We start from the raw sequence: 21339 nt of genomic DNA on the forward strand, positions 1-21339 counted from the left end.
CGGCATAGCCATACTGTGATCGGGTTGCGGCCCTGCTGCCGTCAGGAACCATGCGGCCAATAAGCCACAGCTGCCTTGCATTTGGCTAATGAAGACCGCACTATATAGTCAATCCTCACTGTTAATGGCCACGCAGAATCTTTGATGACGCTCGGCCATTAACAATGAATATCTTCATTAGTTAAATGAAAGGCTGCTGTGGACTAATCATGAGAGGGAAAATGGCTTAAGTGAAAGCACCTTAAAAGCTTGGGAGACGCTGTAGAGAAAGACAACATAGAAACAAGACTGTCTTAGAAGGTGCCTTTGCACCTCGGTCCAAACCATGAGCACATAGGATCACAGTTAATAGTTGCTATATAAAACAGCAAATAAATAAAAACATATGTACTGAATCAATAAACTTAACCTGACGTCTAAATTACTGTAAAGTTTAGTGTTCACTGTTCGTAAACCACTAACAGAGATCCACAGAATGGTACGTTCTGCCCTCTGTAAGAACTACCTATTCTTGTCCGCAAAACAGACAAGAATAGGACATGTTCTTTTTTTTGGGGGGGGGGGGGGGCATGGAATGGATGTCCGGAACCAGACATCTTTTGTGGCCCCACTGAGATGAATAGGTCCAAAATTACAGCCGTGTGCATGAGCCCTAAAAGCTATATAAACTTTTATGGTATGCAATTTCTATTATTTTTATGTGTGTTGTCTGCTTACCAATTCCGTTTAGAGGCTGATTAGACATGTTTTAAAATAGAAACATTTGGGCATTTATAATTTTAGGGCTCAGTAGTCACGTGGTGTTTGTTACATATCACTACTAAGGCAATTGATTGGTCAGCAGTGTCACCAATAGTCACATGCATAAGGAAACAAATCACTAATGGGCTGGCAGATACAGGAGCCGCTAGGGACAGGAACCTCATCACTGGAATGGGGACACTGTGAATAAAAGCCTTTTGTTAATTTTTTATTTATTTTTTGTTTTGAACCATGTCTAGCCAGCCCTCAAATTCAATTTAATCTCATTCTTTTTTTAAATTTATATCAAGCATTTTCATATTACAATATTTTAGAATGTTTCTCACCTGAAGTTGTAGTGAACTTTGTAGTGGTAGAAATAAATCTAATGCTAATTAAATCAATATGCACTAAAGATGTTTTGGGGGTTATTTTTCAAACTTGTGCAAAGTAGAACTGGCTTAGTTGCCCATAGCAACCGATCAGATTCCTCCTTTCATTTTCCAAAGAAGCTGTCCAAAATGAAAGGTTGAATCTGATTGGTTGCCATGGGCAACTAAGCCAGTTCTACTTTATACCAGTTTAATAAATGACCACCTTTGTTTCTAGTTTAATTCTTACTTGAAGATGTTGTCACTGATGTAGTTGTTGCAGTTGTAGTGGTTGATGTTGGAGGTTCTGGAGTACTTGTGATGACAGAAGTAGTTGTAGTCTCAGAGGTGGTGGTTGTTGGTGATGTAGTTGTCGTCTCAGAGGTGGTGGTTGTTGATGATGTAGTTGTAGTTTCAGAGGTGGTTGTTGTTGGTGATGTAGTTGTAGTCTCAGAGGTGGTGGTTGTTGGTGATGTAGTTGTCCACTCAGAGCTGTGGGTTGTTGGTGAATTAGTTGAAGTTGCTGTAGTTGTGGTTGTTGGTGATGTAGTTGTCGTCTCAGAGGTGGTGGTTGTTGGTGATGTAGTTGTCCACTCAGAGGTGGTGGTTGTTGGTGATGTAGTTGAAGTTGCTGTAGTTGTGGTTGTTGGTGATGTAGTTGTAGTCTCAGCGGTGGTGGTTGTTGGTGATGTAGTTGTCCACTCAGAAGTGGTGGTTGTTGGTGATGTAGTTGTTGTAGTTGTAGTAGTTGTATAGGGTGTAGTTGGGCAATTATCAGGTAAAGGTTGGCAGCAGTACACACTGATCTCATAGTTGTAGCACACAGGCTTGTATCCTATAAGATCGTTATTGTTACAGATGAGCCCAATGGAGACATCACAGGTCACCATCTGTCCCAGCTGGTATAATGGCTTATCTGGGTATTTCGTTGCTCTGCAGGAAATGTTCTCTGGTTTCATATCACCCTCACATACTTCATATCCAGCATTCTCAATGTTCTCATATGTCTCAAAATCTCCTCCATTGGGTTCATATTTAGGAGTACTCACATCAAACCATTGTGACCACTTGCAAACAGGATCACAGTTAGGAATTGCTAGATAAAACAGAAATAAAATATATAACATTTATCAAGTAGACTCACTTTAATATAAGCTCTAGGGGACAAATTTGACTACTATTATACATTGCAACTGCTATTGGCCACATGATTTTGTTTCTAATACGTTGCAAGCAAAATCGTGTTGGATTTTGGCAACCAAGGGTTGCCTCATCTGGCAACCCCGGCTCGTACACCCAGTCTCAGAGTTTAGTCTTTACAGTGTGTTGGCTACTTGTAAGAGTGAACACAAATATTGTACGCCTTCATTCTCAGGGTTCTTTTTCCCTTGTTTTTTTTACAGACAATGACCAATAAGCCACAGCTGCCTTGCATTTGGCTAATGAAGACCGCACTATATAGTCGATCCTTACTGTTAATGGCCACGCAGCAACTTTGATGACGCTTGGCCATTAACAATGAACATCTTCATTAGTTAAATGAAAAGCAGCTGTAGACTAATCATGAGAGGGAAAGTGGCTTAAGTGAAAGCACCTTAAAAGCTTGGGAGACGCTGTAGAGAAAGACAACATAGAAACAAGACTGTCTTAGAAGGTGCCTTTGCACTTTGGTCCAAACCACCCAGCCTCCGAGTTTAGTCTTTACAGTGTGTTGGCTACTTGTAAGAGTGAACACACATATTGTAGGCCTTCGTTCTCAGGGTTCTTTTTCCCTTGTTTTTTTACAGACAATGACAATGCTGATTTTTTTTAAACAACTAGATTACTATTTTGTAAGTGATATTGCAGTTGCTGAATCGAAAAGTGAGTGGACATTAGGATACGAAAACACGGCATGGCAGTACTGTGATCGGGTTGTGGTCCTGCTGCCGTCAGGAACCACGCGGCCAATAAGCCGCGGCTGCCTTTCTTCTAACTAATGAAGACCGCACTGAATAGTCGATCCTCACTGTCCACGCAGCAACTTTGATGACGCTCAGTCATTAACAATGAACATCTTCATTAGTTATATGAAAGGCAGCTGTGGGCTAATCACGAGAGAGAAAGTGGCTTAAGTGAAAGAACCTTAAAAGCTTGGAGGACGCTATAGAGAAAGACAACATAGAAACAAGACTGTCTTAGAAGGTGCCTTTGCACTGTGTGCTGTCCGCATCTTTTGTGGCCACACTGAGATGTATAGGTCCGTGGACAGAAATTACACCCGTGTGCATGAACCCTAAAAGCTATATAAACTTTTATGGTATGCAATTTCTATTATTTTTATGTGTTAGAGTATAATTTTTTAAACATCCAATTCCTTTAAGGCTGGGTTCACATCACCATTTTGTTTTCCGTTCCTCTAATCCATCAGAAAAACTGAAAAGAACAAAATGAAAACGCATTCTGTATTTTAAGCATACATTATACTCAGTTATGCACATTTTGCATCCATTTTAGACATTTCCATCTGAGACCCGTTTTAGACGGAATAAAAGTCCTACACAGATTTTTTTTCTTTATATTCCAAAATAATAGATCTCAGATCGAAATGGCTAAAGCGGGTGCAAAATGTGCATAGCTGAGCACAATGGAGTTCACAGTTTTTGTTTTTTTCTGTTATTCTGATGGATTGGATTAACAGACAATGAAGCAATCATGTGAACCCGGCCTAGGTCTCTGGGGAAAATTATTGAAATCTGGTGTTGCTCATAGTAACCATTTAAATTCCACCTTTCATTTTTTAGCGCACCTTTGAAAAATAAAAGGTGAAATAGCATTTGTTGCTATGGGTAACTAAGTCAGTTTTCCTTTTTTATCAGTTTTGACATAACATCTATGTTATACAAGATTGAAAAATTACACCTACTACATAAGTGTCATCTTTTAACCAATGCCACACTGCGCCATAGTAATATAAACCATCTTGAGTGTCTATATATATATATATATTTAGTTTTTTTTAAAGAATAACATTTGTATACAGCATATAGAGGAAAAACGAGGTGCCCAGGGCTGGACTGGCCTAGCAGAGTACCAGAGGATCCCCAGTGTGCCCAAATTCTAACATTAATGGACCATTAATAAAACAGGGCCTTTAAGGTCCTATATTCACACAAATTGGGTCCTCAGAATCATTCCCTCTGGTGGGCCAAAGGGACTTCAGTCTAACCCTGAAGATGCTTCAGTTTTGTACAGTACAAAATGTATCTTACTTGAAGATGTAGTCACCGATGTAGTTGTTGTGGTCTTTGTAATAGTTGGAGTCGAAGGCTCTGGAGTAGATGTAATGATAGGAGTGTTTGTAGACTGCGAGGTGGTAGTTGTTGGTGATGTGCTCGTACTTTGAGTTGGTGTGGTCTCTGTAGTAGTTGATGGACCTAAATTAAATGTAGTTAAGCATTTCAAAATACCATATAATTTGTGTTTATGCAATTTAAAGAAAAATTACTCGACATAATTTTCAGCTATATAGTGACTTTTATAGTGGTGCTTGAAAGTTCATACATCTTTCAGAATTCAGTTATTTCTGTCTAAATTTGACCTAAAACTACACTAGATTTTCGCACAAGTCCTAAAAATAGATAAAGATAATCAAATCACACAAATGAGTCAAAAATATTAGACTTGGTCATTTATTTTAGGAAAATGATCCGTTACCACATGTCTGTGAGTGGCAAAAGTATGTGAACCTGGTGTTCTGGTAATTGTTGATTTGTCCTGCACATTAGCTTACAGGAATTTTAGCCAATTTTTAAGTACAAAATAGCTTAATCTCTGTTATGTTGGTGGGTTTTCCCCCTATGAACAGCTCACTTCAGGTTTTTCCACAACATTTGTATTGGATTAAGGTCAGGACATTGACTTGACAATTCCAAAGCTTTAATTTTATTCTTCTTTAACCATTTTTTAGCAGAATGACTTTTGTGTTTAGGGTAGTTGTTTTGCAGCATAACCCACATTCTCTTGAGATTCAGCTCACAGACAGATATATGGCCTAGATGCAGCAAATTAGGCTCAAACCATGATACTACCACCACTAGGTTTCACAGATGGGATAAGGTTTTTATGCTGGAATGCAGTGTTTTTCTTTCTCCAACCATATAACTTCTCATTTAAATCAAACATTCTATTTTGTACTCATCCATCCACAAAACATTGTTCCAATAGCGTTCTGGCTTGTCCAGGTGAGAAAACTGCAAATGGGCAGCATTGTTCTTTTTGGAGCTTTCTCCTTTCAATCCTGCCATGCACACCATTGTTGTTTATTGTCCTCCTCATGGTGGACTGATGACCATTAACATTAGGAAAGGCTTTTAGTTGCTTAGAGGTTAACTTGGGTTCGTTTGTGACCTAGCTGACTATTACACACCTTTCTCTTGGCAAGGTTTTGATTGCTTGAGCACTTCTAGGGATGGTAATAATTCTCTTGAATTTTCTAAAATCTGTCCAATCTCTTTAGAGATTATTTTCTAACCTTTTCCAAAATGGTGAGCATCAACAGCTATTCTTCAGAGGTCCTTAAAAAATCTATTTTGTTTGTGCCTTGATACATAAACATGTGTTGTGACGATCAGACTTTGATAGAGCCCTATTCTTTTAATAAAACAGGTTGCTTACTCACAGCTGATTATCATCCCATTGATTGAAAACACCTAACTGTAATTTCAGTTTCAAATTATCTGTTAATTCTAAGGGTTCATACTTTTGCAACTCACAGACATGTGATATTGTGTCATTTTTCTCACAAAATAAATGAATAAGTCTTCTGATTTGTTTATCTTTATTTTATCTTTATAGACAATTCTGCAGGGTTCACAAACTTCCAAGCACCACTGTATAATATCTGGGAAGTACCTCTGGGAAAACTACTTATTGGAAGGACAGGGGACACTTGAACACTCTGAGATGTTTGATCTGCTGATAGGTGGCATTATTAAGGGTGGGCTCTTTACGTATCATTTATAACATATCCTGTTTGTATACAATAAGCATTTTGGTGGGAAAACCACTTTAATAGCTCATAAAAACGTGACCACATAAATACATGTTATACAGTACACATAAAATGTATTTTATTATTCCTAGTTTGGTTACTTACTTGAAGTTGTGGTTACTGATGTAGTCGTTGTGGTCTTTGTAATGGTTGGTGTTGGAGGCTCTGGAGTACTTGTAATGACAGGAGTAGTTGTGGTCTCAGAGGTGGTTGTTGGTGATGTACTTGTTGTAGTTGTAGTCTCAGAGGTGGTTGTTGATGTTGTAGTTGTAGAGGTTGTAGTTGTACAGAAATCAGGTAGAGGTCGGCAGCAGTACACACTGATCTCATAGTTGTAGCACACTGGCTTGTATCCTATAAGATCTTTGTTGTTACAGATGAGCCCAATGGAGACATCACAGGTCACCATCTGTCCCAACTGGTATAATGGCCTATCTGGGTATTTTGTTGCTCTGCAGGAAATGTTCTCTGGTCTCATGTCTCCTTCACACACTTCAAATCCAGCATTATTAATGTTCTCATATGTCTCAAAATCTCCTCCATTGGGTTCATATTTAGGAGTACTCACATCAAACCATTGTGACCATGTGCAGAAAGGATCACAGGTAGGAGTTACTGAATAGAATAGAATAAAACACAAAGATTTGTACATACATACATATATAAGTTAAGATAAATGTAAACACATTCATTCTTAAAGGATCACTAAGTTTTCAGAAAACTTTTGAAATTACATAGAAACATCTGAGTGCTGAGACCCTCACCAATTGGTAGAACGAGAAGAGAAAAATGCTTGCATACCACATGCTCTCTCCAGGGCCGTATTAAGAGTTCATACTGCCATAGGCCCTTTACTGCCCCTCCCCATATGTCCATAGAATGTAGATAGTTGGCAGCCAAATGCTCTCTAGACCATCCTCTATCCCTCCCAACAGTCCAATATGCATATAAGCTACACTGCAAAAAAAATCAACAAAACACAGTGGGACAGATTATACTAAGGCTGATGTTTCCTACCCTAGTGTTACTTAGAGGCCCAATAAAGTTAGGTGCACCAAATTTATTAAGAGGCTTATGGTTAGTCTCCTCTTTTGGCAATCCATGCAACTAAATACAAAGCAATGCCAGCTCTGAGCTGGGGTACATTTGCATTATAATTTTCGAACCTAAACTGTAATAAATGTGTCGGGCTGCTCATGGCCGTGGGTTTTCGCTGCTTGTAACATAGTAGTTTGAGTTGACATCTTCCAGCTCCTAGCTAACCAGAACCAAAAGGACATAAAGGATATAGTAACTTCACAATGCTTTTGCTTTTAATGCTTCAGTCCATAGGCAAAGCTTCCTGGAAAGGTTTACTTTTACTATTATGCAGCACATTCCTGGAAGGCCGTTGCTTCTGTTCTGTGACAATGGCAGGACCGGATTTTAATAATGAATGAATTGTACATTGCACTTATTACAACAATTTTTTGACAAGTATAACTGTTCCACTTCATGTTTATATTTGTAGGATCAAGGAGCTTGAGATGAGACACTATTATTTTTATAGTGCATACATAATAGTATATAGTAGATCTCCTGCACATAGTACATATATTATATGCAGCATGGTGTCTGCTATATATACTACTACCGTATATATACTGTGGCGATGTGAACTGTAAAATGCATGGGAAAGTCCCGGAAGGGGGGGTATATCTCTCCCAGGTTCCTCAACTGGCTGAGGTGGGTGAAATCCAGAATGACGCTGGCTTCACTAAATATAGTTTGTGGAGCTATTTTCTTTATTTATTCAGGGCTGGATTTTACTTGGATTGGGATGTTAGGTTTTGGCAGTGAGACCTCCCAATCGACCCCCCCCCCCCCCCCAGTCCAGGGAAGGTTTTTCCCTAGCAGGAAGGTGATCGCAGGTGAGGACTGCTGTAATCAGGCCGGCATAAAGCACCTCCCAGGGTGTCAGTCTGAGAAGGGAGAAGTGTCTGTGAACCTGGAGCAGAGGCTCTGTGTGTGGTCTCAGTCAGGAGGACTGAGGGGCCACAAGGCTATGCGAAGCCCGATCTCTTCCGTATGCGGATGACTCTTGATGAGCGGAACCTGCTAAGGCTTGGAGCCTGAGACCCTGACACTAAGTGGTACTTATAGGTGAGTCAGGGAAACCTATGTGTTTAGGTACAGCCCAGACGGGCAGAAGTTTATTTTGTATAACTATTTATGTTTACGCGGACGTGCCGCAATAAAACACAGTTTTGGCCCTTAAATCCTGGTGTCTGTGAAGATATCTGTGAGTGTGACCCCCTGAAAGAGAGCTACCCCTTACAATACAATATCTGCAGACGATCTAGCATATATACTGTGCAGTGCATTAGGCAGGGCCGGCGCCACCAGTAAGGTGACTTAGGCAGTCGCCTAGGGCGCCATGCAGCAGGGGGCCCTAGGCCTGAGCGGCTGAGGCTGAGCGCTTGCCGCTCTAAAGAATCCTGCCTGCGCCTGCTGTCTCTGTGTGCTGCTGTTGTTAATGTAGCGTGGCCGAGCTCTGTTCGGTCCGTGGTACAGAAGCTTTTGTTTCCTGTACCCGGCCGGACTGACAGGAAGTGCTCACTTAGTGTGCACTTCCTGTCAGTCCGGCCGGGTACAGGAAACAAATGCTCCTGTACCACGGATCGAACGGAGCTTGGCCACGCTACACTAGAGGTGGGGGGCTGGAATGAGAGTGAGAAGGGGGGGTGGAAATAATGAGTGACAAGGGGGGAGGGGGGGTGGAAATAATGAGTGACAAGAGGGAGGGGGGGTGGAAATAATGAGTGACAAGGGGGAGGGGGGGTGGAAATAATGAGTGACAAGGGGGGGGGGTGGAAATAATGAATGACAAGGGGGGGTGGAAATAATGAGTGACAAGGGGGGAGGGGGGGTGGAAATAATGAGTGACAAGGGGGAGGGGGGTGGAAATAATGAGTGACAAGGGGGGAGGGGGGGTGGAAATAATGAGTGACAAGGGGGACGGGGGGGTGGAAATAGTGAGTGACAAGGGGGGAGGGGGGTGGAAATAATGAGTGACAAGGGGGGGTGGAAATAATGAGTGACAAGGGGGAGGGGGGGTGGAAATAATGAGAGTGACAAGGGAGGGGGGTGGAAATAATGAGAGTGACAAGGGAGGGGGGAGAGTGACAAAGGAGGGAGGGGGGGAAGAGAGTGACAAGGGAGGGGGGATAATGAGAGTGACAAGGGAGGGGGGTGTAAATAATGAGTGACAAGGGGGAGGGGGGGTGGAAATAATGAGTGACAAGGGGGAGGGGGGGTGTAAATAATGAGTGACAAGGGGGGAGGGGGGGTGGTGGAAATAGTGAGTGACAAGGGGGGAGGGGGGGTGGAAATAATGAGTGACAAGGGGGGAGGGGGGGTGGAAATAATGAGTGACAAGGGGGGGTGGAAATAATGAGAGTGACAAGGGAGGGGGGGTGGAAATAATGAGAGTGACAAGGGAGGGGGGAGAGTGACAAAGGAGAGAAGGGGGGAAGAGAGTGACAAGGGAGGGGGGGTGGAAATAATGAGAGTGACAAGGGAGGAGGGAGAGTGACAAAGGAGGGAGGGGGGGAAGAGAGTGACAAGGGAGGGGGGGTGGAAATAATGAGAGTGACAAGGGAGGGGGGGGGAGTGACAAAGGAGGGAGGGGGGGGAAGAGAGTGACAAGGGAGTCCCCAGAGCCAGACTGCAGCCAGAGACCGGATTATCTTATTGTCCTGGTGGTAAGTAGACAATGCAATATGTTTATTATGTAATTGTTTAGTTATTAATACTACATTGGAGACTAATTTACCTCACATTTAGGGTCCATTCACACATCCGTGTGTGTTTTGCGGATCCACAAAACACAGACAGCGGCAATGTGCGTTCCGCACTTTGCGGACTGCACATTGCCGGCACTATTGCGGACAAGAATAGGACATGTTCTATTTTTTTCAGGATCGGAATTGCGGATCTGGGTCCGCAGTTCCGGATCGGGGCTGCACGTTGTGCGGCCCCATAGAAATGTATGGGTCAGCAATTCCGTTCCGCAAAAAGAGACGGCTACAAGAAGCTGGATTAACCCTAAGGGAAACATAGCAGTTCTTTTAATTTAAAAGCTGAGAAAGGGGTGGAACATGATATGGGCAGATCATCTGATAAGGGGGGGCGGCAATTTTTATCTTGCCTAGGGCGGCAAAAATCCTTGCACCGGCCCTGGCATTAGGTCTATATATAGTAGATCTCCTGCATATAGTGTGTATATATAGTGGAATATATAGTAGATCTACTGCGTATAATAGTATATTTACAGTACTAGATCTCCTGCATATAGGACTGGTAGTGAACCTTGGCATGATTGACCGCATAGGGATGATAGGGGTTCCATACCTGTGGGATCAGGATGCTGAACTTAGAGGCAGGCAGACAGGAGTACAGCTGGGTGGGTGCGTCTCACAGGGGTTCAGCTGCTTCCTCCTTGGTGGGCACATAGACGGCCTATAGTGTCTACCTCAAGAAAATTTAGACTAGAACCTTCAGAATCACAGGTGCATATCCATGAAGCAAACATGATTATAAAAAAGAAAATGGCTGCACACCATTATACATACATACAAACAATAGAGCTAAGCAATGGGGGTCATTCTAAATAAAAGTGGTATAATACCTACTATAAATGAGTCAATGGAAGCTCTTAGCGCAAATATTTGATCAAACGTGTGTCGGGCCCATCTACCATGCGTCAAGGTGGCTTCTGCAGATGGTTCCCTAACACTAGTATACTGCCTCTCTTTGGACTTACCTAAGCCTACAATTTTATTTTTTATAATCATGTTTGCTTCATGGATATGCACCTGTGATTCTGAAGGTTCTAGTCTAAATTTTCTTGTAGTATTAATTGAGGGTAGCGCCCCTTTTAGACTGAACACGCCCATCTACCTTAGACTTCTGAGCAGAGTACTTATGTAGCTGGTCCTTACACTGCCCTGAATATTGTAGGCTTAGATAAGTCAAAAAAGAGGCAGTATACTAGAGTCAGGGACCCATCTGCGGAAGCCACCTTGAAGCCTGGTAGATTGGCCCGACACATGTTTGATCAAATATGTGCGCTAAGAGCTTCCATTGACTCATTTATAGTAGGTATTATACCACTTTTATTTAAAATGAATCCCCTATTTCTTAGCTCTATTGTTTGCATGTATAATGGTGTGCAGCCATTTTCTTTTTTATAGTGTCTACCTGTCACTAAGCTGAATTCTGCTGCTGAATCAATCAGCTTAACATTTAGTGCTACATTGCAAAGGAAAAGGAGAAGAGCCTGGACAGAGGGCGGCTGTGGATGTAGTGTTCTAGGTTTTTGCAAAGGCTTTTGATACTGTCCCTCATAGACATTTAATAGATAAAATAAGGTCTATAGGCTTAGAAAGTATAGTTTGTAATTGGATTGAAAACTGGCTGAAGGACCGTGTCCAGAGAGTTGTGGTCAATGATTCCCATTCAGAACAGTCCAGGATTATAAGTGGAGTACCCCAAGGTTTAGTGCTGGGTCCTCTATTATTTATTTATTAATAATATCGAGGATGGGATTAATAGCACCATTTCTATTTTTGCTGATGACACTAAGCTATGTAGTAGTGTACAGTCTTTGGAAGATGTCCATAAACTACAAGCTGGACACTCTGGGTGAATGGGCATCAACTTGACAAATGAGGTTCAATGTGGATAAATGTAAAGTTATGCATTTGGGTGGTAATAATCTACGTGCATCATATGTCCTAGTGACCTAGTGTATGTAACACTTGGAGGGTCTCTTGTAGAGAAAGATTTGGATGTCCTTGTGCAGCCTCCCACTACGTGTGTGTGGGCACTGCTTAAAAGCTATTTTTGTCTTAACAACTGTATTATGCTGTATTGTGGTACTTTGTATTAATGTATCTGCAAAATCCCTGTTACCAGGCAGATTAGGTGTAATTTATACATCTCACCACTAGATGGGGATAAAACTTAGGTTCTATATATACCTAGGTCAGGCCTAGTGAGGGAGTTCATAGTTGAGATTAGAGCAGATCTGAGTAGATCAGATTAGATTAGTGGGATAAAATGTAGAGTGAAGACTCCATGACACAGATTAGTGAGTGGAACCAACTTCACTATGAGGTGGTACTAAGATGTGAGGCGCAGAAGAGCATTTTCCTTCTGTGGCCGGACTATACACTTGCATCCCTGACCAGTAGGAGAGAGTTTGCCTCCCTGGAATAGAAACAAGCTTCCTAAGGAATCATCGGTGATAACAGCCATTATTGAGGGCTACAGACACCTTTGCGCATGGTGGAGGACTTATAGCTTCTGGCAGCCACACCATACTTCTGAGAGACAGATGAGTTTACCTGTCCCAATGTTCAGCTTGTAGGGAAAAGACAAGGAATAGGACTGAGCACATCAATAGGAACAAGGTACACCTAACCCACAGCTCCAAGTCAAGCCTAAAAAGCCTAGAAACAGTGGATTTGCAGACCTACTCTGAAACCATCAAGAGACTGTATTTTTGTACTGCTGCAATCAAAGTCATACACAGTAAAAGTTGTGAGTTGCATCTTACCACTGTCTACCTCATTATTACTACTAATGGTTGTACCACTATTAACGGTACTGGCGTCACGACAAAAACCATCAAGGGACTCAGCCGCAACAAGCACCCTAAGCACCCCTAACATCAAGGGCACCTCAACCACCATCTTGGCTGATGCTTCCCTACCAAAGAGCGTGCCCCGGAGGATTTCGTGCTGTCCACCTCAACACTGTGCTGCCAGCCCAGGGAGGCTTTCTGCTAACCGTGAGTAAACTGATGAACTGTGTGTTATTATTTGGCCCCTCATCGGTCCACCGTGCACCTCACGTGTTGCCCCTGCACTACTGGCTGGCTGCACTTGTAGATCATAGATTAAATAACAGCATACAATGTCAATCAACTGCTTCTAAGGCTACCAAGATATTGTCATGTATTAAACGAGGCATGGACTCACAGGACAGGGATGTAATATTACTAATTTATGAAGCTCTTCTGCGGCCTCATCTGGAATATGCAGTTCAGTTCTGGGCACTAGTCCATAGAAAGGATGCTCTGGAGCTGGAGAGAGTACAGAGGAGAGCAACTAAACCGATAAGGGGCATTGAGGGTCTTAGTTTTGAGGAAAGATTAAAAAATCACATTTATTTAGTCTTGAGAAGAGACTTCTAAGGGGGGACATGATACAACTATATAAATGGGCCATACAAAAAATATGTCGAAAAGCTGTTCCATGTAAAATCCCCTCAAAAGACAAGGGGGCACTGCCTCCGACTAGAGAAGGAAAAGTTCAGTCTCCAAAGGCATCAAGGATTCTTCACTGTGAGAACTGTGAATGAGTGGAATAGTCTACCTCAGGACGTGCTCACAGCAGGAATAGTGGACAGTTTTAAAAAGGGCCTAGATAAATTCTTGAAAGTAAATGACATTAATGCTTATGAAAATGTGCAGAAATCTGTTCTCCCTTCCTTTTCTAAAATTCGCGTCCCCACCTATCCCTTCGTTGAAATTGATGGACTGATGTATTTTTTCAACCATATTTACTATGTAACTAAAAAGAATAGCTCCTCTCTCTCCTCATCCTCTACCATGTGTGTGCTAGGACCTCCACTACAGGAAGGAAAGTCATGCCATGGTTGTAGCATGCAGTGGCAGCCCACTGTTTAAACCCCTGGGAACATGGATGCCCAGAAGGCAGGGATGTAAAAAAATTAAAGATAAAAAAAAAATGTCCTCTGTGGTGGCGGCACCTGCTGACCGCCACCCTAGGCACGTGTCCTTTAGTGCCTAATTAGAACTACGCCCCTGTCTCTCTCCGTGCAGCAGGGGAAAATGCAAGACAAACTCAATAGAAAGTAAATGGGTCCATCTTGCTTCTGACTACTGCAGTGAGGAGAGAGAACACACTATGGAAGTGTTTCTCTCTACCCATCAGAGGGGGATCTCAGCACTCAGTCATCAATCAAAACCTTTGATACAGTTTGTCTCTATGACATATCAGAAATGTCCTGAACACTCTTTAAAGTGACATGAACACTTACACTTTTTGCTTTAAAGTGACAAGCTATATGTAGATACCTTACAATGATTACAATCAGCAATTTTCTTATGAACATAACTTTTGGGGCAGTTAATGCAGTACAGATTTGCATGTACTGTATGATGGATGTCAGGTCTTTGAAGATCACCCCATATCCGATGAGTCCCTGCTGTTTCATACAGAAGACATCCGTTAGCAGTGTCTGTTATCCAATGCAACTCCCATTAGTGACACTAAATCCCTCGGGTGCTATGGTCTATTGCAACCACTGCATCTGAGTAGTCATTTAGAGACAATCAAACAACCACCTGTAAGACTACCAGAGCTGTTCTGTTAACATGGCAGCCAAAGGCTCCCAGATCAGCCATAGTAAAGTTCCTATTAAGACTTGTCTTATGCTGATGGTCTTAAGGTTTATTGCCAAAATCTGATGGATTTCAGGGAGGCAGCACTCCAAGCACAGCATTATGTGCACAGTTGTGGCTATGACTTATTCTATATAAATTTAAAACTGTAATTGAATGATTCAGGAGTAGGAGTATTTGGAGGACATCATCATCTCTGAGGCCTAGTGTACCTCTACCTCTAGCAAGCCATACGGAGAAACTGTCTGGTTTCCAGGGCTGTTCTTAGAAAACATAGTCTGAGAGAGAAAGATTTGTTAAATTGTACGTACCGGTACTTGGCCTTGACGTTGGAGTTGTCTCTGGAGTTTCTTCAGTTGTACACTCTGTGGTGGTGACTGTTGTTGGTAAAGTTGTGGTCACACTAGTTGTAGTGGGGCTTGTAGTTGTGCTCTTTGTTGTAGTCACGCCGGGTGTTGGAGTTGTAGACTCTGTGTGTTTAGAAGCAGAGTCTTAACAATAAGTGGGGTGACATTAAACATTATTAAAGGGTTTTCTGGAACTTAAATATTAATGATTTATTCTCATCAATATTTAATGGGTTCCTGGCACAGCAAATGAGTGCTGTAGCATCTTAAAGGGGTTGCCCTACAGATAACATTCAACAGTTTTTACATCAGCACCTGGATCTGGATACTTTTGTAACTGCATGTAATTAAAAATGTATGATAGCTACTGAGTTATTTATTCAAACTATCTGCATAGCGCCATCTGCTGTTTACTTTTTTCTGATTTCTCTGTCCTTCTTAATGAGATGGAACCACATGCTCAGTTCTATCTTCCAACTGCCACTAGCTACAGCAGAAAGGACATGCCCTCTGAGTAAGAATACGCCCCCTAAACTGCCAGCCCGAAATAAATCTAGCAGAACAAATGAGCTCTCTGGATCGATATGAGATACAGGGCTGGTTCTAGGTTTGTTAGAAAGAGACTGTCATGTACAAATTTTTTACATTAATCGTGGGATAACCTCTTTTATACTACACAAAGCCTTGTATTGTACAGCAGCTGTCCTTCATACTGTAGCTCAGGTCCTTTCACCCAAATGAGCCTGAATTACACAAATGACTGATTGATAAGATATCACAGACCAAGGAAGAGGGTGACCACCAAGGCCACTTCAAACAGTTGATCAGTGGGATCCTGGCATTCGGGCTCCCGTCGGTCAGAAATTAATGTCCTATCCTGTGAAGCGGTCATCAATATTTAAATCCCAGAAAACATTTGATGTGAAGGAAAAAATTAACTGTGCCTAACTTATTGTTCTTGAAAACTGGAGTTATAGCACAAATAATAGAGAGATTATAGACATTACACAAGTGGATGTTCTATCTACACATACATCAAAAAACAGTGTTCACAAGGAGAACAAGCCCCAACTTCCAGGAGCGGCAGAGGAGCTCCATTTTTATTTTAGCTATGATGACACCTATGCTATATGTACATTACTGAATGTAAAACAATGTTTTACTTCATGTGCAACTCCTATATATATATGATGACTGCTTCAAGTAATATGAGACAATAGAAAGATTTATAAAACCACCTAAAAGAAAAACCATTTGATGTCTATAGTGAGCAACCACATCACAGCTTTTATTTTGTACTTGACTTTTGAAAAATAAAAACTGTGCTGTGATGGGTTTCTGTGGGCAACAGACAGATTTTCATGTAGATGATTATTATAAATCTTATATGTGTGATATTGAAAACAATGCATACACACTTACTGCAGAACATACTGACTAGGAAAGAGTTAGAGGGAGATTTATCAAAACTGGAGCACAGGAGAACTGACTTAGTTATCCATAGCAACCAATCAGATTCCATTTTTCAGAGCTCCTTTGGAAAATGAAAGGATCAATCTTACAGGTTGCTATTTTAGAAACATATTACTTTTTTTAGTGAATATTGTAAATAAACTTTACCTGAGGTTGTAGTTGTAGTAGTGGTGGTTGGTGATGTACAGAAATCAGGTAAAGGTTGGCAGCAGTACACACTGATCTCATAGTTGTAGCACACAGGCATGAACCCTGTTTGATCTTTGTTGTAACAGATGAGGCCAGTGGAGACATCACAGGTCAATGTCTGTCCCAGCTGGTCTAGTGTCATATCTGGGAATTTCTGTGCTCTGCAGGAAATGTCCTCTGGTCTCATATCACCCTCACACACTTCTAATCCAGCATTTGTGATGTTCTTATAGGTCTCAAAATCTCCTCCATTGGGTTCATATTTTGGATAACTCACATCAAACCATGGTGACCATGTGCAGAATGGATCACAAATACCTACAGAAATCAGAACATATTTTATTGTCAATAAATATTATGATAAATATAAAACAGATATCCACAGTATATGTTCCTTATAGTAGATACAAACAGTAACACACTTGTCACACATTAGTGGTTTCAAATGTAGTAGTCTTAGTATTCATTTTAAATGTTAATACTTGAACATCTAAAATGTGGATATTGATGAATATAGACCATAGATAGTAAATTGTAGATAATAGAAAAAATAAAATGGAAAGCAATGTATATTGTAGTGTACAGATGTTTAACTATACTGATATAAAAAGCCACTGTGCTCTATATGTGTTCCCATTTCAAATATCAATTGCAAATTCACAGGAAATATGCATTGAATGCATGATAGGTCATAGGTAGATGGACTAAAAATAAATAAATAAACATATTGGCATAGCATATAATATTTTTGACACCTGTTATATGATGGACAAATTCAGTCTCTGCAAGTGTGATGAACTCTACCTTGCATCTATTCCAAAAAAAAATTAGTTTTTTTGTGCGTGTCTTTGCATACCTGATCCTACTTTGTTATATTCTTATAATATATCTCTTTTAGTTACTTAACTTAGAGACTTCTATAACCACTTCTTATTATTTTATATCAATATGTGTTCTAGATATGGTTTATACTGTAATGCAATCAATGCACATATTCCACATCTCTTTATGAAGTATCCCCCTTTCTGAATTGTCCTTTTTGCTTGCTTGCCTATGTTAAGTAATGTAGCTTTTTTACAGGGGTTTGTCTGTTTACCAATTCAGTTTAGAGGCCGATTGGACAGGGTTTAAAACAGAAACACTTGGGCATTCATATGTTTAGGGCTCAGTAGTCATGTGGTGTTTGTGACATATCACTACTAAGGCAATTGATTGGTTAGCAGTGATCACGTGCTACCAATAGTCACATGTATAAGGCACGTCATCACTAATGGACTGGCAGATACAGGAGCCGCCAGGGACAGGAACCTCAGCACTGGAATGGGGAAACTGTGAATAAAAGCCTTTTGTTATTTATTTATTTATTTATTTTTTGTTTTGAACAATGTCTAGCCAGCCCTCAAATTCAATTTAATCTCAATCTCTTTTACCATTTATATCAAGCATTTTCATATCATAATATTTTATAATGTTTCTCACCTGAAGTTGTAGTGAACTTTGTAGTCGTTGTACTTTCAGTTGTTGTGGTTGTTGGTGTTGTGGTTTCAGATGTTGTTGTGGTCTCTGTAGTGGTAGGAGTTGTACTTTCAGTTGTTGTGGTTGTTGGTGTTGTAGTTACAGATGTTGTGGTCTCTGTAGTGGTGGGAGTTGTACTTTCAGTTGTTGTGGTTGTTGGTGTTGTCGTTTCAGATGTTGTTGTGGTCTCTGTAGTGGTAGGAGTTGTACTTTCAGTTGTTGTAGTTGTTGGTGTTGTAGTTACAGATGTTGTGGTCTCTGTAGTGGTGGGAGTTGTACTTTCAGTTGTTGTGGTTGTTGGTGTTGTGGTTTCAGATGTTGTTGTGGTCTCTGTAGTGGTAGGAGTTGTACTTTCAGTTGTTGTGGTTGTTGGTGTTGTAGTTACAGATGTTGTGGTCTCTGTAGTGGTGGGAGTTGTACTTTCAGTTGTTGTGGTTGTTGGTGTTGTGGTTTCAGATGTTGTTGTGGTCTCTGTAGTGGTAGGAGTTGTACTTTCAGTTGTTGTGGTTGTTGGTGTTGTGGTTACAGATGTTGATGTGGTCTCTGTCGTGGTGGGAGTTGTACTTTCAGTTGTTGTGGTTGTTGGTGTTGTAGTTACAGATGTTGTGGTCTCTGTAGTGGTGGGAGTTGTACTTTCAGTTGTTGTGGTTGTTGGTGTTGTGGTTTCAGATGTAGTTGTGGTCTCTGTAGTGGTAGGAGTTGTACTTTCAGTTGTTGTGGTTGTTGGTGTTGTGGTTACAGATGTTGTGTTTTTTGTAGTGGTGGGAGTTGTTGCGGTAGTGGTTTTAGTGGTTGCACTTTTGCAATCTTCAGGTAATGGTCGGCAGCAGTACACACTGATCTCATAGTTGTAGCACACAGGCATGAACCCTGTTTGATCTTTGTTGTAACAGATGAGGCCAGTGGAGACATCACAGGTCAATGTCTGTCCCACCTGGTCTAGTGTCATATCTGGGAATTTCGTTGCTCTGCAGGAAATGTTCTCTGGTCTCTTACACACTTCCAAGCCACCAGCGATGATATTTTCATAGGTCTCAAAATCTCCTCCATTGGGTTCATATTTAGGATAACTCACATCAAACCATTGTGACCACTTGCAATCAGGATCACAGGTGTCAGGAGTTGCTAGATAAAATAAAAGTAAAATATATTATCTAACATTTATCAAGTAAATTCACTTAATATGATCTCTAGGAAACAACTTAGGATTACACACTATCACTGCCATAAGCCATTGTAAATACAATTTTGATGGTAATGCCTCAGCTTTATAAGCATAATAGTGCGGGCACTAACGGTCAAGGAAAGATGGGATCTGGCCACTTGCGGCAGCCGAAGCATGTAAAATCAGCTTTAGAGTTTAGTCTTTACAGTGTATAGGTAACTAGCAAGGGTGAACACAAATATTGTAAGCCTGCATTCTTGGAGTCCCCTATCCCTTGTTTCTTTACAGACAATGGCAACAAGACTGTCTTAGATGCCATTGGGCAAGGTAATGATTTGAGATAAGCGAATTTCTTCAAAATTCTATTTGGCTGTTCGCTGAATTTTACAAGCGCATTTCTTTGTAAGTAGTGCGTGCAATGATGGCACCGCTCCACGTCATTGTACCCCTCAGATGCCACGATCATACATGATCACGCCATCTGATAGTTGAAATGCAGTGTAAAATTTACAGAAAAAAATTAATTAAATCATACTTACGGCCTCCATTTGCTCTCGACAGGCCGGCCGCCTTCCTTGTAGATCTGGCACGAAATCTTGTGCGGCCTGAGATGACGTCTTCACGCCGGCCGGCATAGTGACATCATATGTCACCACGCATGGGATTTCGGCTGAGATCTTCAAATAATGTGGCGGCGGCCGACCCGTCACGAGCAAATGGAGGAGGTAAGTATGATTTTTTTTTGTTTTTATTTACACTATTTCAGGTTAAATTGATTCTCTATCACAAAGCACAAGGATTATTAGTTTCAACTGGCTGCAGATCTTGACCAGACAATTATTCTAAGGGAATTGGACACGTCTAGCATTTATGATATTCTGATAGCTCTTAAAGTCTGCCTGCTCTCATCAATTCTGTGAATGCTCTGCACCTGCTACTGCTGTGAGTGGCCTGTTGCTGCCACCATCATCATCATCATGATACTCCTCCTATCCTGTACAGGTGAAAATGAAGAGGTGATGATATGGTTTTGTTGAAGCTGCTTATTCTTGCCAGTACATGCTATCAGTTTGGCTAAGTAAATGGGGGGGGATCTGGAGTGTATAATTTTTATGAAGTCTCATCGGGAACATTCTATAAGGTCAAATCTGGGGTTTGTAATTTTAGGGGATGTCATGTGGGGTCTGTAAACAGAGGGAGGCTGGTCTGAGTTCTGTATAAATAGGGAGACCTGTATATACAAGGGAATCTGAGGTCTGTATTCTAGTGGTTCTATCTTTTATGCTTTAGGGTCTATATACTGGGCTAGGCTGGGGTCTGTATGAAGTGGATCTGTATCTTTATTTAGGAAGTCTGACCTGGAAATCAAAATGCAATGCCAGATCCATGATACAGCAAACACCATCAGCATTCCAACTGGTTCCATTGTTTTCAAATGGTGCCTGTCTGGGTTTTGACGTGGTGTTTGTCATTTTTGCTGCATGCTACGCTATTCTTCCTGCCATGTATGACAGAACCTGCAAAGCGGCTCCACTGACAGGAATTTAACAGAACCTTATCATTGATCACTTCCTTGGGGTATTTAGTTAGAATGTGTTATTACTAGAGGGTGCTTGATTTGAAGAGGTCTGGAAACACTGCTTTATACTATATAAAACATATACTAAACTAAATAATTAGATATGACAATACATTTTTATATAGAGACTGATCATCCTATGATCAAGGGGTTTAGTCCTAGTCATCCATATTAAAGTCTCCAAGTCATCCATATTAAAAAGTTACCAAAAACCCACAGAAGAAAGGTGTATTTTTTTTAATTAATGTTGGCTGCAAGATGGCATTGTATTATTTTGCTTTCCTGGATTTGCATGATACTACTCATTTCCATGTTTAAGTTGTCAAGTTGAGCATCAGCAGTTGAATCCATGCTATATGTACTGTAGGTTTTAATGGATATCTTTTTTGTTTGTATTTAGTATTTTTGTATTTTGTATTTTTTTGTATTTTGTATTCAAGACAATGTATTTCTA

General features: G+C 41.0%; 1 protein-coding gene across 1 annotated transcript in view; it reads right to left on the reverse strand.

The window, feature by feature from the left end:
- Positions 1 to 21339, reverse strand: part of LOC120980024 (mucin-2-like) — a 112518-nt gene that overhangs the window by 53380 nt on the left and 37799 nt on the right. Inside the window, exons 33-38 of the mRNA XM_040408889.1 lie at positions 18106 to 19266; positions 16585 to 16944; positions 14929 to 15108; positions 6250 to 6759; positions 4364 to 4528; positions 1363 to 2208 (exon numbers count right to left, since the gene is read on the reverse strand). Coding sequence (XP_040264823.1) covers positions 1363 to 2208; positions 4364 to 4528; positions 6250 to 6759; positions 14929 to 15108; positions 16585 to 16944; positions 18106 to 19266 — 3222 coding nt within the window. The remainder of the gene's footprint in view (positions 1 to 1362; positions 2209 to 4363; positions 4529 to 6249; positions 6760 to 14928; positions 15109 to 16584; positions 16945 to 18105; positions 19267 to 21339) is intronic.

This window comes from Bufo bufo, chromosome 10 (genome assembly GCF_905171765.1).
Source record: "Bufo bufo chromosome 10, aBufBuf1.1, whole genome shotgun sequence".
Classification (NCBI taxonomy): Eukaryota; Metazoa; Chordata; class Amphibia; order Anura; family Bufonidae; genus Bufo; species Bufo bufo.